This window comes from Lithobates pipiens, unplaced genomic scaffold, assembly GCF_037356315.1.
Source record: "Lithobates pipiens isolate NorthernLeopardFrog02 unplaced genomic scaffold, aLitPip1_a1.2 Scaffold_19, whole genome shotgun sequence".
Lineage (NCBI taxonomy): Eukaryota > Metazoa > Chordata > Amphibia > Anura > Ranidae > Lithobates > Lithobates pipiens.
The window spans coordinates 123,870,078-123,886,089 of NW_027507764.1; the positions used below are offsets into that span (position 1 = coordinate 123,870,078).

At 42.1% G+C, this 16,012-nt stretch overlaps 1 protein-coding gene across 2 annotated transcripts in view; it reads left to right on the forward strand.

The window, feature by feature from the left end:
• The window catches only part of PLCD1 (phospholipase C delta 1), a 175,328-nt gene that overhangs the window by 83,331 nt on the left and 75,985 nt on the right, over positions 1-16,012 (forward strand). For both annotated transcript variants that reach the window (XM_077491233.1, XM_077491232.1), the window contains exon 2: positions 8,496-8,660. In XM_077491233.1, coding sequence (XP_077347359.1) covers positions 8,496-8,660 — 165 coding nt within the window. The remainder of the gene's footprint in view (positions 1-8,495; positions 8,661-16,012) is intronic.

Here is a 16,012-nt window from a genome sequence, read left to right on the forward strand (position 1 = left end):
AGGGGTCAAATGCTTATCTCACTCATTAAAATGTAAATCGATTTATAACTTTTCTGAAATGTGTTTTTTTTTTTTTTGCTATTTTGTCTCTTGCCGTTAAAATAACCACCAACCTACCATTTTAACCTACCGTATTTGCTGGCGTATAAGACGACCTTTTACAGTAAAAAAAAAATGAGCAAAAAGCTGGGGTCGTCTTATACGCCGGATATAAAGCTGGGGTTATCATATGCCAGCCATCCGCTGGATGTTAAGCCCTCCGGATACTCGCCAAGTGTGCGGTAATACTGTATACATACAATATACACCGCTGAGCCAATCCCGGCGAGCGATGTATTCTATTAATGAATACAGCGCCTGCTCGGATTGGGGTAACAACCTCTGCAGCCTGCTCGGATCGGCTGTGAGAGTCAGAGGCGCGGGCTGATGATGTAACAGCCTCTGCCAATCCGAGCAGGCACTGTATGCAATAATAGAATGCATAGCTTTCCGTGATTGGCTCAGGGCGGTATACTATATGTATACTGTGAGACCACATGTTACCCGGCGCCAACTTAGTTTCTGAACATACGGAATTCCTGCACAAGGGGGTCGTCTTATACAGTGAGTACAGCACAATACCAACTTTTTAAATTGAAAAGTAGGGGGTCGTCTTATATGGCCAGCCGCTTTATACGCTGGCAAATAAGGTACCATTAAAATTCTTTGTCAGTGGGCAAATCTAAAAAATGAGCACAGGACCAAATACTTTTTTTTTTCGCTCACTGTACATTGGATCATGTCAGCAGAGCTCTGATTTAGTTAAAGAGGGGCCGGATTGGGTGAGTTGCATGCAGATATGTTGACCAAGAACGTGCTATTAGGAGTAGAGAACAGAATGAGAAGATCATCGGTCTCCAGTGTCTCTCTCCTTCCACTGTCTCTAGCCAAAGGCTTGGGGGCAGGACAAGACATGCAAGTGCTGCAGTAGAAAAAAAATAGGTCTCCTGGTATGGCAGACAGGTATGTGCTGTGTGCCAGAGCTGGATAAATCTCAGTAATGTATGGACAGACAAAAACATCTTTTAGGCAGGTAAAACCGATGTGTAATAAGTACGGTATTTATCTTTGCATTTTGTTGCTTGCCTGGAACTTGGCGTTCTTTAAAATACTGATAATATATTTATGATGATCTACAAATCCTTAAGCTATGTTCACCTTTTTTTGTCCTCTGTTTACGCAGCTTGATATACTCTTTTAGGCTTTTACAATATAACCACATTCTGTAAATTTATCATTTGCCTTAGCATTAATCCAGTATGCATTGAAGAACCGTACTTTTCCAGTGTGTCTTGTAATAGGATCTCCAGTGCAGCAGATGCAGAGCCTTTCATGTGGAACAATACTGGCCAGACCCAGCCCTGCCGTCCTCTGTATAATTCCATTCTGCTCATCTACCTAGATCTGGAAAGAAAACAGAGTGCAGTTCATAGTTGCTGTTTTCAGGATGTTCATATAAAGAGGGTGCGGTTTTATATGTGCCAGAAGTTGAACTGTTGTTCAGTGCTTCAATCTTAAAGTCACATGCAAACGCTTTCTATGAAGGTAACGGGCAAAAGAAAAAGTCAGTTTTAACAGACAGCTTGGTCTGCATGTAGATGAAAAAACAAATTTAATCATGTGAAATATAACCGAAAAGTGATGCTTATAGTGGTTGTAAACCCTTACAGACCACTTTGACCTACAGGTAAGCCTAGATTAAGGCTTACCTGTAGGTCCACGAAATATCTCATAAACCTACACGGTTTGCAAAAAGACAGGCGCCGTATACAATTGCGCAGTCATGCAACGCTGTACTGAAATTATATTTTTGTCCCCCCCACAGCTAGAGCTTTCTTTTGGTGGTGTTTGATCACCTCTGCGGTTTTTGATAATTTTTGGGGACCAATGACATGGGCGATCAAAGGGTTAAATGTAGGTTGCGCCTACACACTGTGTGGGAAATGCTTTGACTAGGGGAAAGCAAAGATCCGTGTTCTCGCTTTGCAGAAACACAGGATCAAAGCCTTCCCTGCTAACAGAACAACAATCTGCCTTGTTTACATAGGAAGATTGCCGTTCTGCTTCTGTCCGGAACGATTGGCAGGTCCCGGCAGACACTGAGTCTGCTGGACCCGCTGCTTGGCTTTCGCTGCCTCTGCTCACAGTGGGACTGGGACCTAGGTACGTTATCTGGCACAGAGCGGTCGTCCTGTACATGGGGCGGTTGCTAAGTGGTTAAACAATGAAGTCCAAAACTGCACTTACAAGAAGCTTCTTAAAAGTTATAGAGACTGAGCAACACCCTAGTGCCACAGGAGGAAGTCCTTGTACTATTGGGACGCACAGTGCTGAATGTTTACTCTCCTGAGCTAATCCTATGCAATAAAAAAGATATTGGAGTTGATTTACCAAAACTGGAGGGTGCAAAATATGGTGCAGGTATGTACATAAACCATGGTGTTGTTTTTTTTTTTTTTTTTTTTTGTAAAAGCTTAACTGAACAAGCTGAAGTTAGAAGCTGATTGGTTGGCTACCATGCACAGCTGCACCAGATTTGACACTTTCTAGTTTTAGTAGATCAACCCCTATGTGTAAATATCCAGGCAAGACATACAGGTCATGCTTCTAAAACCTATAGCTCTTATCTATCTTCTTTTACACTTGCTTTTGCGACATAGTCAATTTTTGTTTTTTTCTTCTTTTTTTAAAGTTATGGCAAAGCAAAGAATTTTCCATTGTACCAAGGAATAACTTTGTAGATATTCCCACGCATTTCATCTTTGTATAACACATTTTTTCCAACCACATGGTGTCCTGAGAAGTTGTGAACTGTGTGGCTGTTTTTTTTGCTTTGAATAGAGTAGGACATTTTCTTTCCTGTTTGAAGCCAATGTCCCCATACATAGATTTCCCTTTTGTTTGCTGTTCCTGAAACAACTCATTTCAGAATTCCCATTATTTTCTGTGTTGGTAACAATAGAACAAATACAGAATGTATACCTCCCCAGTGGGGGTACAGGCAGGCAAAGAGGTTTTAAGGTCTCATACACATGGGTGCAGAGGGTGGTATTTCTGTGGTTAGGTGTTTACAGCCGCCTGTACTAATCAATGACAGGATTGGTCTTGCCAGACTACTATTGGGTGGCCATTTTTGTCAAGGTTCGGTGGTGGTGGTTTGTGCTCTCGAGGGCCAATGCAGCTGTGTGTCTGGAGGCATCCATTCTTGGGTCGCTCCAGGAGCTTGGCATCTTGGTATATAGGGGTTGTCGAGCCTATGCTGACTTTCCGCTTCCTACTAGAACGACATTAAGGGTCTGGGTGGTGGCCAGGTGTAGGTTTGGCCACCCCAATCAGTTGTCCCCTTTTACCCCGCTGTGGGGGAACCCCAGCCTTCTACAGTTCCACTCTATTCCTGCCCCCCAAGTGTGGGCCCGGTATGGCATTAAAACAATTGGGGATGTGTTCTTGGCAGGGGCCTTGCACCCCTTCCCGGATCTCAAGGCCAAATTTTACTTGCCTGGTTGGATGTATTTCTGATACATGCAACTACATCATGCTGCTTGTGTCCAGTTCCTGACTCCACCAAACTTATCTATGGATCCTGTTGGAGATTTATTAGCTGAAGAATCTTTATCTAAATCACTGTTGACTCTGTACTTGGGCTTGCTGAGTGTGTAATCTCCCAAGATGGAAAGGCTCTGGGAAAGGTGGAAAGCTGACCTTCCAGACTTGGATAGGGAGGATTGGGAAGACTGGAAGATAGTATTAAGTTGTTAATCTCTTCAAAGGACACAGGTAAAATTTTTGCACGGGGTCTATTATACCACCCAGAGACTGCACCAGGATTTACCCATAGAGATTGCAGGAATGCCCCAGGTGTGGTAGTGGTGAGGGAACGTACGTCCACATGCTCTGGAGCTGCACGAGAATTGCTCAATATTGGGAGGAGGTGGTGGAACTCATTAATGGTCGCCTCTAGCTGACTCTTCCAGTCTCAACGGAGATGGCTCTGTTAGGAATTCAGGATGATGAGCAGCAGCCCTAGGTGTACTAAATTACTGCTAGCATACCTCCTTCTTTTATGCCAAACGGAAAATTATTCTTAGATGGAATGCCCATTCCCCTCCCTCCATAGGTTCATGGGGGGGGAAAAAACAATGCTGCTCTTCCTTTTATAGAAGTTAACCTACATTAACGGGAATTGCCCCAAGAAATTCGACAAGGTGTGGCAGTCATGGATGGCTCAGAGCTGGTTCACACAGGGGCAACGCGACTCTGGCCGTAACTTTGCGTGGCGACCTGGACACGACCTAAGCACGCACCACAGCTCAACTTGGGGCAACTTACAAGGCGACTTCAGGTCGCCTCCAGGCGACTTAAAAGGCGAATTCAAGTTGGCTCCAGGACAGGTGACTTTCCAGTGGCTAATCAAACAGTCAGCTCTGTGGGAGGGAGGGGGGAGGGAGGGGTTTGCCTAAGAAAACCATTTTCTCTTCCTGTATTGTTTCTTCAGTTAAGACACGATCTGACTTTGGAGGCGACTTCCATTGAAATCGATGGGTACACGTCACCTAGAAGTCAGATTGAAGTAGTACAGGAACCTTTTCTGAAGTCGAAGCGACTTCAGTAGTGTGCATTAAGACGGCTCTCATTCACTTACATTGATTTTATCATGTCGTGCGACTAGGGGTGACTTCAAGTCAGATCCAAAGTCACCCCTGTGTGAATGGGATCTCAGTTTGGGCACTTCCTTTCCTGTGCTTTTGCCTTTTTTAGTACTGGAGTGGCTGCTTCACCTTTTCATTGCCTCTGTTGGGTCTTGATTGGGCATTGGGATTGCTGTTTTATTTTCCTTTTTATTGATGGTTATTCTCCATTTGAGTTTTACCCATGGTGTTAGAACTATTCGTTTATTGGTTCACCCGATGTGTATTTCGCTCTCTTTAGAACTGTCGGTGTATAATGTACTTCTTGATATTGTCCATATTTTTACTCTGTACCATGCCTTTGTTCAATAAAGGAACATTCTGATTGTTAAAAAAATAAAATAAATCAATGACGGGATGCAACTGTGCGCTAGTAAACGTAGATCTAAGAATATACATGCGTACTGGTATAGAGTACACTCCTGGATGTAGATGTCTGTGTCCAGGGGTGTACATCCATACCTGTTCTCGTGTATGTGCTTAGATCTGTGTTTAACAGCATTCAAATGCATCCTGTTAGTTGTTGCAGACAGCCGCCTATACAAATAAGACACCCAACCACAGAAATACAGGCAGTTTTATGCTGTATGGCCATCTGCATTTGCACCCGTGTGCATAAGCCTAAGAACTTCTACTCTATCCAAGACTGAAAGAGAAAGAAAAAGGGTTTGGCTTTACATACACTTATTTATACAACAAAATAGTGCTGTGCATTCACTGGTGGCTTATTATCTAAATGGTGTATGGGGTGTGTGTGTGTGTGTGTGTGTGTGTGTGTGTGTGTGTGTGTGTGTATGTGTATATATATATATATATATATATATATATGTATATGTATATGTATATGTATATGTATATGTATATATATATATATATATATATATATATATATATATATATATATATATATATATATATATATATTATTCTCTATCACACTCTCTCTCACACGCGCACAAACACACACGAGTACACCATTAACATTGTTGTAAATATTTTATTATACCTTTTTCATGCAACAACACTGAAGTTTCCCTTAAGACAAGCAAGCCTACCGGTACTTGGTTGCCCCCAGGACTTATACACAATGTTATAGTGCTTGGCTACCACACTAGGGCAGATGTGAGCAGGGCAAACAACAAACTACTTGCAGTTTAGCAGACAGTGTGGTTCTAAGACAGTCCAGGTAATAGGCAGGCTGAGTTCAAGGAATAGTCCAATATTCGATCCAGGCCATACACAGGGTGATCCAACAGCAAGCAAGGCAGACAAATGGGAGGCTTGATCAAGAACAATGCAGGTAGCTGTGTCTCTATCACAAGCAAGGGATAGAGTGGTGAGGAACAGGGGCACTAAGTGATCATGACCTACTCCTCACCTGGTTGCCACCACACATTCCAGTAATCCATGTCTTTAGCAAACCTTTTGCGGGCTTTCCTGTGCATCATCCTTAGAAGAGGCTTCCTTCTGGGACAACGGCCATGCAGACCAATTTGATGCAGTGTGTGGTCTGAGAACTGACAGGTTGACCCCCCCACCCCTTCAACCTCTGCAGCAATGCTGGCAGCACTCGTATGTCTATTTCCCAGACACAACCTCTGGATATAACGCTGAGCACATGCACTCAACTTCTTTGGTCGCCCATGGCAAGGCCTGTTCTGAGTAGAACCTGTCTTGTTAAACCTCCGTATGGTCTTGGCCACCATGCTGCAGCTTAGTTTCAGGGTTTTGGCAATCTTCCTATAGCCTAGGCCATATTTATTTAGAGCAACAATTCATTTTTCAGATCCTCAGAGAATTCTTTGCCATGAGGTGCCATGTTGAACTTCCAGTCACCAATGTGAGAGAGTGAGAGTGATGACACCAAATTTAACACACCTGCTCCCCATTCACACCTGAGACCTTGTAACACTAACGAGTCACATGACACCGGGGGGATGGATAATTGGGCCCAATTTGGACATTTTCACTTAGGGGTGTACTCACTTTTGTTACCAGCGGTTTAGACATTAATTGCTGTGTTGAGTTATTTTGAGGGGACAACTAATTTACACTGTTATACAAGCTGTACACTCACTACTTTACATTGTAGCAAAGTGTAATTTCTTTAGTGTTGTCACATGAAAAGATATAATAAAATATTTACAAAAATGTGAGGGGTGTACTCACTTTTGTAAGCTACTGTGTATATACAGTAGTATTTATTTTATTAAACATACCAGTATGTGAGATGGAAAGTTAAATAAAACCTCTTACTATGAAAGCCACTCATGGTTTGTTTTTCAATATAAAATGTATTCTGCAGAATAAAAAAGGAGAAGCTGATTGCTGTAGGCAACACAGTGAATTGTTTTTTTTTGTGATTTTATTTTTTTGTTGTGTTTTTTTTTTTTTTTTTTTTTTTTTTTCATTTTTGAATCTTCCAACAGTCTGGAGATGAGTAGATAGGTAGGAGTAGCTTATTTTTGAAGAATAAGCAGTTTTTTTAGACTGTAAATTTTTTATAAATGAGATGATTTGGTGCCTGTAAAGAGGACTTCTGCCTTTTCTTATCAGACGTATAAAAATGAGAGAAGGTTTATATATGGGTGATCTGCTTCCCAACACTTGACATAATGAGCACCTTAATGAAGTCCTTCATAGCTAGGCTTATGCAAGGTACATGGCCTCTGTTCACTCTATGCTCCGCATGTGAATCACACAGGAACCACACCGCATTCCTATTCAATTCACATGCATTTTGGCGTGATTTGAGCCCATTTATTTTAAATGGGCTCAAATCGCACTTTAGTAAATGTACCCCAGTGTACATTTGTGTACACTGGGGTACATCTGGGGTAAATATACCCTAGACCCCATCACACAAGTCATGCATGCAACAATTTTGGAACCGCACTGTAACTGGATTGCATGGTACTGTGGAATCCGGTGCAGGCAAACGCACTGCATTTGCGACCTGCGTTTGGAGTGTTATTAGGCAAGGGCAGTACGATTTTCAATGGGGTGTGGGATCGGAGGGGGTTTCCTGCACCACTTTAGTGTACACCTAGGCTGAACTTGAAAAGGCTACTTCATCCAATTGTATTGTGGCTACATTACTATGAGTGTACAATTATATTTTTATATATATATATATATATATATATATATATATATATATATAATTTATTTTTATTTTTTTTTATTTATTTTTTTGCTATATGCATCCTTGTTTAGCTTTACTCACTACAACTGTCTCAAGCTAACTGAGTCAAGCCCAGTTAGTTGCCTGACCTCTCACACTGGGGTACATTTACTAAAGGCAAATAGATTGTGCACTTTGCAATTTACTAAGCTCTGGAGCAATTGCACTTGCAAAGCATACCCAATCGCATGCAAGAAAAAAAAACATTTTTTGCTTGCACATGTTTGGATGATAGAAGTTTCCCTCATTTACTAAGTTCTGGAGAAACTGCACTTGCAGAGTGCAACTGTACTTAAAAAGTTCACTTTTTTTGCTTTTAGTGAATCTACCTTACTGCGTCATAATACCATCAAAGACTGTAGCGGTTTCATTCCTCTTACCAGTGAGATGTTTTTGGAGCTATAATGCACACTTAGAAGCTGTTGTTCAGTTTGGGATATTACAGGTCCCTACAAATAACTTCAGTACCACATTATGCATGGTCTTGTGGGACTTTTTTTCTGTCCTGTCTGGATAATTTGTTTTTAAAATCTGTATTAAGTTCAAAGTTTCAGCATCGTTTAACATTTGCCATCTCTGTACAGGTTTACAAGATGATGAGGATCTGAAGTATCTTTTGAAGGGAAGTCCACTGTCCAAAGTCAAGTCTGCATCATGGAAAAGGTCAAGGCATTTCAAGCTGCAAGAAGACTGCAAGACTATCTGGCATGATTCAAAAAAGATCTTAAGGTCGCCTGACTCCCAAACTTGTGAGTAGATGGGGAAGAACTTTTATATTGAATTAAACAATAAAGGACAATAAAGATGCACAGTCATGTGAAAATATTAGAATGTAATCTGAAATGGGCTTGTTTTTTCCTTACTGACAGTCCCAAATGTTCATTGTGTAACACTAAGCCAGAGGAGTGATTGCCTACTAAAATATGGCTGTTGGGCTAAAGAAGAGCCTTGCAATATACCAGGGCTAGGCAGCTTTAAAGAGGTGGAGATCTACCTGAACAACATCGGAGAAGCCAAAGATCAACCAAGCACCTGATAAAATGTCTAATTGCCATACTACCATGTCGCAGTCGCATGCATTGTGTGGCAATCATGGGTTTAAATTGGGTGGTGAGGAGGCAACACATCGCCTCCTCACCACCTGTCAAATACATTCAGATCGCTTTTTAGAGAAGCAGCATTGCCTGCTGCACTTGTGAATGAGCCCTTAGTTGGATTTCGCCAAGGCACCCTTAGGGCTTGGGGGGGTGGTAAAAGTTGGGGGGGGGGGGTGGTAAAACCCTGCAGTTGAGTCCTGGATCAGTGTGAAAGCATCCCTGTACTATTATGTCCAGTGTATTGCTTCACACTGACCTGAAGATCTTTCCTGCTTCTGGCACCACTCTGGAGACCGCTAGCTGGGTTAAGAGGTAGAGTACAGTTGGTATCACTCCATATGGGACAAGAGTCCGCACTATAGAGCAGGCGTCGGCTAATGTGGCTCTTGCTCCCTTTTACAGCTATAACTTTACCAGTCGTCCCTCTGATTTACCCTCTGTTTGATGCTCTGGAATGGGGGGTCAGCAAGCTCAGACCATGATCTACCAGTCACCTGTCCGTGATCTACTGGTAGATGGCGATCTACAGGTTGATGACCCCCGCAATATACTGTCAGATTCTAAATTTAATCTAAGTATATTAAATCAAAGCTATACCCAAGTGATATGGGTGGAGGTAGTGTGATCAATGACAAAATATTCTGTTCCTTGTTCCTGCAATTGACCAGTTTCAGCGTGTGAGAATGCTGAGCTGAGCATTTGCATAGGCACTTTGCTGTTTCTGCTTAATACAGTTGGAAATCTCATGCATGCTGACCTTGAGAGGAATTCTATTCATCCCCACTCCAGCAATGCGGCCTTCACCGGCCACTGACGTGTTCAGCCGATCTTCTTTGGGTTCCGTTCTTCCGCCTTTTTGATTGGCCAGGCCAGAATAATGTCACTCTCATGCATGTGCAGGAATTTATTCATCTTGGCTGGTACCATACCTATAATTCTGGTATATGCATAGTTATTATGTTGCAATGTAATTATGTATAAACCACCATACCTGGAATTATTATAGACTGCCTTTTTGGAATGCAGATAGGCCTTGCTGAACTTTTATAAAACATTACCTTTGTTTATACATTTATTTTTATAAAATGTTCATTCTGAATTACCAAGGTAAGTAAGACGGGCCATAGATTTTGCGATTTTGCTTTCCTACAACTACGGGGAGCCTTCCCTGCCAGGAGAGCTGGTCTTAATTGAATGGCATAAATCTGACATGCTGCTTGTACCCAAGTTGATCAATAAATTAACTTTGGTACAATCAGCCTGCCTGTAGATGGATCGAATCTCGGAAATGAATGTTTAAAATAAAAAAGGATGAACCGGCAGGATTTTTAATGCAGAAGGGACATTGAGCGTTGTCTCTTCTGCATTAAAGTTACTTACCTGGTTGTCTGCCCTTGTACAGAGAGCTACCCACATGCAGCTTAGTGTAAAAATTCAGCATTGCCGAATATGATTGAACTCCAGTGCATGAGTGATGTTGTCCCCGCCTGGCCAATGACAGCGGCCAGTGATTAAGACCTCGGGGCTGGCCGCTTAAACATGTCAGCGGCTGGGCGGGGAGCTTGTGTGTGTGTGTGTATATGTGTATGTGTATGTGTGTGTGTAATATATATATGTGTGTGTGTGTGTGTGTGTGTGTGTGTGTATATATATGATAGAGTATAGTTCAGCTGTAGTGTATATCCAACCCCAATGTTGTTTTTGTTTTTTTATTTTTTTTCCTTCTTGTCTGTTATAACAAAACACTTCTAATGGTATACATATATATATATATATATCTGCTCAATAAGTGCAAAAAAGACCTGTTGATTCTGCACTGAATTTAGAGAACTTGTAAATCCTGTGCATTCTGCTTGTGCTGCACTGAAATCTCATGGTGTTTTATTCATCTGCCCAGATTACCACTGGGCACTACAGAACTATAGAGATAGAAGGTATTCTGTAGTCTTAATACACTTTCTGTCTTGGGGGGACAATGTCGCTGGTCCAATGATTTAGCACAAAGAGTGAACGTTGTCTCCCTAGGACAGGAAGTGTGTTACTGGCAAGGTTCTAGGTTAAAGTGAAGAGGGGGGGGGGGGGGGGAAGAAAACCAGCCAATACATCTAAATACTGGTAAGCTTTAATATATTCCAGCCTTTCTCAACCTTTTCAACACAGAGGAACCCTTGAAATAGTTTTCTGGAACCCCTGCTAAAAATTAGGAATCTACAACTCATGATACATTAGTGTGATGGTCAGTGAGAGGAATGGTCCTTACATTTGTGGTCATTGGGAAGAATTACCTCCTTACAGATAGCTAAAAAGATCAAAGGTGTCAGTGGGGACTTATCTGAGAGGCAGAAACCCCTAGCACCCCTAGCAACCTCTGGAGGAGCCCTAGGGTTCCACGGGAACCCTGGTTGAGAATCACTGATATATTCTATTTTGTTTTAGGGTTTAGATACACTTTAGGGCTGGGTTCACACTGGACTATGCTCCGGTTCACAGCAGGTGTTCAGGTCCGATTTCAGCCCAAATTTTGGACTGAAAGATACAAGGCTCCTGTACAATACACACCAGAGCTGCTGCGGAGGAGTTGTGTGAACTGGCTCTCCTGCTATGCGAATTGGATGCAAGGAACCCCTCGCATCCAATTCGCAATAGTGTGAACCCAGCCTAAAGGGATTGAGTAGATACTTTAAGTTGTGTGAACAGGAGAAATATGAACTATGATTACTTGGCAGACGTGATATTATTCCTGTTGATATTTTTTGAATACTTTATTTCTTTATTGGGTTTATAAAAAAAATAATCCACGTGACATGACAAAATACCAGTTGGAGATATAAAGATGAATAAGGTGCTCTAAGATAATGTGCCAACCTTGTATATCACCTGATAAAGTTAAGCATTGTCAACTGTATATAGGTATTCAGTAGTTCTGTTTAGAAGATGTAAAGAAGGGAAGACGGGCAACATTACACTCTATTACAATTATAGAGAAAAAATTGTGAAAAAGTAGTTATATTAAAACTGCACCTATATCCGAGTTCTCATATTTTCTACAGCGCTCCCCATCAGAGGTGGGTCCATTGAGATTTGTGCTTCAAGCTGAACTCTGGGCACATTTTTTTCCCATGCAGTGGGGCTGTGGCTACTGCATGGGTTAACTGCTCGTTTTTGTCTAGGGGATTGGATTATCCACTGATCCACCCAAGACCGGTCCCTGCCGCTCCTGTTCCCTGTAGTTTAGTGGTGGACTTTTCCTGATGTCATCACACCCGTAGACCAGGGGTGGCCAACCCGCGGCTCCCGAGCCGCATGCGGCTCTTTGCCCGGTTCCGTGCGGCTCTTACGTTACTTACGCTACTGGCTATGAACTTCCTTATTCGAGTCGAGTCGTACGTCATCATGTTCGAATCCGTCGGAGTTTGGTGTGATTGTGTGTGGCCAAGTCCGCTCATTCGGAAAGTCCGTCAGAATTGCAAAACATGCTTCAAATTTTTCGGCCAGAACTCTGTCGGACCCAGTTCCTACCGAGAAATTCGCTTGTGTGTGTGCGATTCCGACGGACTAAAACCGACGCTAGTGCAGCTATTGGCTACTCCTGGCTATGAACTTCCTTATTCGAGTCGAGTTGTACGTCATCACGTTCGAATCCGTCGGAGTTTGGTGTGATTGTGTGTGGCCAAGTCCGCTCATTCGGAAAGTCCGTCAGAATTGCAAAACATGCTTCAAATTTTTCGGCCAGAACTCTGCCGTTCGCCATCCGCTCTCATACACACCTCCGCTCACCCCTCACTCTCACTACCCCGCCCCCTTGCTCTGTATTTGCGTCAAATGCACACGTGGGCAGTTTTTCAGTAAGAGCAAAATGGCAGGGAAAAAATGCACAGCAAAACGAAAATATGAAGAAGAACACAGGACGTTTTTAACAGAGTGGGAGAGTTTTTTTTTTTTTTTTTTTTTTTTTTGTTGAACGTAATGGAAAGCCATTCTGCCTTATATGTCAGGTGTCCTTGTCGCATTTCAAAGCTTCAAACCTTCAGCGCCACTTCAGCTCACTCCATGCTAACATCGACCAGGAATTTCCAAAAGGGACTGAACTTCGCAAGCACAAGTTGGTTACTTTGAAAAGTCAGACAGAAAAGCAGGCAAAGTTTTTCAAAAAACTTACAAAGCACACAGAGACTGTAACGCTTGCATCGTATCAACTGGCTTGGAACATTGCACGGGCCAAAAAGCCATACAATGAAGGAGAGTTCATTAAAAAATGCCTCTGTGACATTGTTGAAATCTTGTCTCCTGAAAACGACAAACTAAAACGAATGGTATCAGACCTCCAACTGTCCCGCCACACTGTTGAGCACAGAATATCAGACATTAACACGTCTATTCAGTCAAAGTTGCACTCTGATCTTCAAGCTTGTGAGTATTTTAGTGTCGCATTGGATGAGAGCAAACGTATGTGTGTATGAGGAAGGGATGGGGTGATGTTCATGTGTGCCCATGCGTATGATGTGGCTCTTTGCGGTAACTTGGTAAAAAATGTGGCTCTTGGTCTTTGTCTGGTTGGCCACCCCTGCCGTAGACCATCTCTGGACATGAAGACATCAGGAACAGTCCACCAATGAACATGGGGGAGTGCTGTTTTCTAGGGGATTGAAGGATCAGGCAAGTTTAAGCTTTTTGTTCACCCATAGACAAAACGAGCCATTAACCTGCATGGGAAAAAAAATTTAAGTTGGGCTTTAATGTTTTCAGATATTAAGAGTGACTGAGTGGGACATGTCTGAAAAAATATTAAGGTTAGTGCGGTGCATCAGGGAGCCGTGGGCTCCATACAGTCACCCAATTTCTTCCAAGTTAGATGGGCATTGGTAAACATTAATTCGTATGTTGCTTGGCCATTACATATTTGGGAAATTATTGGTAAAGAGGGAAATTCCTTTCATTTCCACCATCTTGCTAATGATCATGTAGCTGCTTTGACGATGAGGGTTATAAAAGTTTGGCATACCCTCAAATCACTCCTTACACCCAATGGAGCCAGTCTCAAATCAAGAACACTGGAAATATGAGTGATGAAGGGGATCAAATCAAAAATACCTGTAGGATTCTATTGATCAGGAAACCATCATTCATCTGTGGCTGTTCTTTCATAAAATAAATGAGCAGTAAAAAGTACTCGACTGTTTTCAGTGCCATTCACAATACACACATTCTTGAAAATCTTTTATAGCGATACCCTCACTTAAGAGGGCCGCAAGTTTGGTTTGGGTCCTGAGCACAGCTCCGCCAACCCCTCTGGCACAGTTAGTATCTAGCAATACACATTAAATCACTTATACTCTAAATATGTGTAAAAAATGGTATAAATAAAAATGCGGCGCTACCTAAAAGTGCTTATACATATACAATGAGTAGTAATACCAAAATAAAGTGCACATGAGATACTATCCCACTATATGATAAATACAGCATATATAGTGCAAAAAATGAATCTGCATAAATAATCCAAAATGCAAAAAAACGTACAAAAAAATTATATATAAAGTGAAAATACGTGAAAAAATCAATCCAGTGATTAAATATAAAATAATCAATATTAACAAGTGATTGTCCACAAAAACGTGCACTGATGGCTGAAAAACTTGCAAAAATAAAGTTCATGCAGAAAGTGTAGAAATCATTTCCAAAAGTGACAATCCACTGCAAACTTCAGTGCTTATTATGTGCACCACCTATTTCCCCCAGCCTCTCACCTCCAATATCTGGTAAATAGGCGCTGTGTATAATTAAAATAGCTGCTGGCTCCTTATTCATCCAGTCTCACTGCTCCACCGCTGTCAGTGTCTCACTGTATGGCTATGTAGTACATGCCCTCCCAATTACTCCAGGATGTCCAACAGGTATATGATGGAAGAAGACAGAGGGGCTTTCATGTGTAGTAATTAATAACTATTTTATTATATTTAGAAGGTAAAATCCACACTTACATAGAAACAAACAGCAGAGCATGCAGCAGACGCGGACTTCCGGTTTCGGCCGTAACCGGAAGTGGTAGGTCCGACACCAAATTCCTTCCCTGACGCGTTGCGTTACACCTCGTAACTTTTTAAATATGTGTGTGTGCGTGGGTGGATAACTCAAGCTCATAGACAATCCTTGAAAGTATATAACTGACTTTACTTATTGTTTTTATAAAAGGAATGACATGAATCAAACATTTGGATTGCAACACATAATCAGGTCCCTGCAGTAACCAGTAATAAAGATAAACAGAGTAATCAGCATAATAAAGTATTGCTATGCAACTCTAACGCTGCCCTTTTTCAGCTACTTCCCTGCATGGGTAAACTAACACCCAGCACTATCTACCTATGCAGTCAGGCCTGACTGATCTAGATGGAAGTCCAGTGAAACAATATTCGCTAGCAATCTTTCGGTGGTGCACTTGAAGAACAACTTTGTAATCCAAACGAATAATAAAGAAAAAGCATCTGTCTTTAAAGAGCTCTCACCACCCGGACAAGTCCAAGTCCGGTTTCTCTGCCTTTTCGTCTAGGAACAGGAATCCACCGACCTCCGAGTCTTCAAAACTTCTGGTGTACTGCAGCAAAGATGAGAAAATGTCTCTCAGGTGCAGCTAAGCTGGCAGAGGGCTCTTTGGAAAAGAGCACAAGGCCCAGGCTTCAGGCCTTGTGCCCCCAGCAGTCCAGCACAGACCTCCTCTTGCTAGGAGAAAGGGGGGTGTCCAAAGAGGAAGAACTAGGCCTCTCCCCCTCCTTATATATCCTCCCCCATGAGTCTCTGAGGCATAACTCCAAACATCCTGGGAACCAGCGGGGTTCTGGGAACAGTAGTTTTATAGTCCTTAAAGAGACCCCGCTAGACTTTCAATTAGCATTGCAGCAATACCAGTATTGGTGCCGATACTAAGCATTTACACAAGATACTACAATCAATGCCTTCAAGTTCGCAGACCAGTGCGATTTTGTAATGCAATTTGCCAGTTCAAA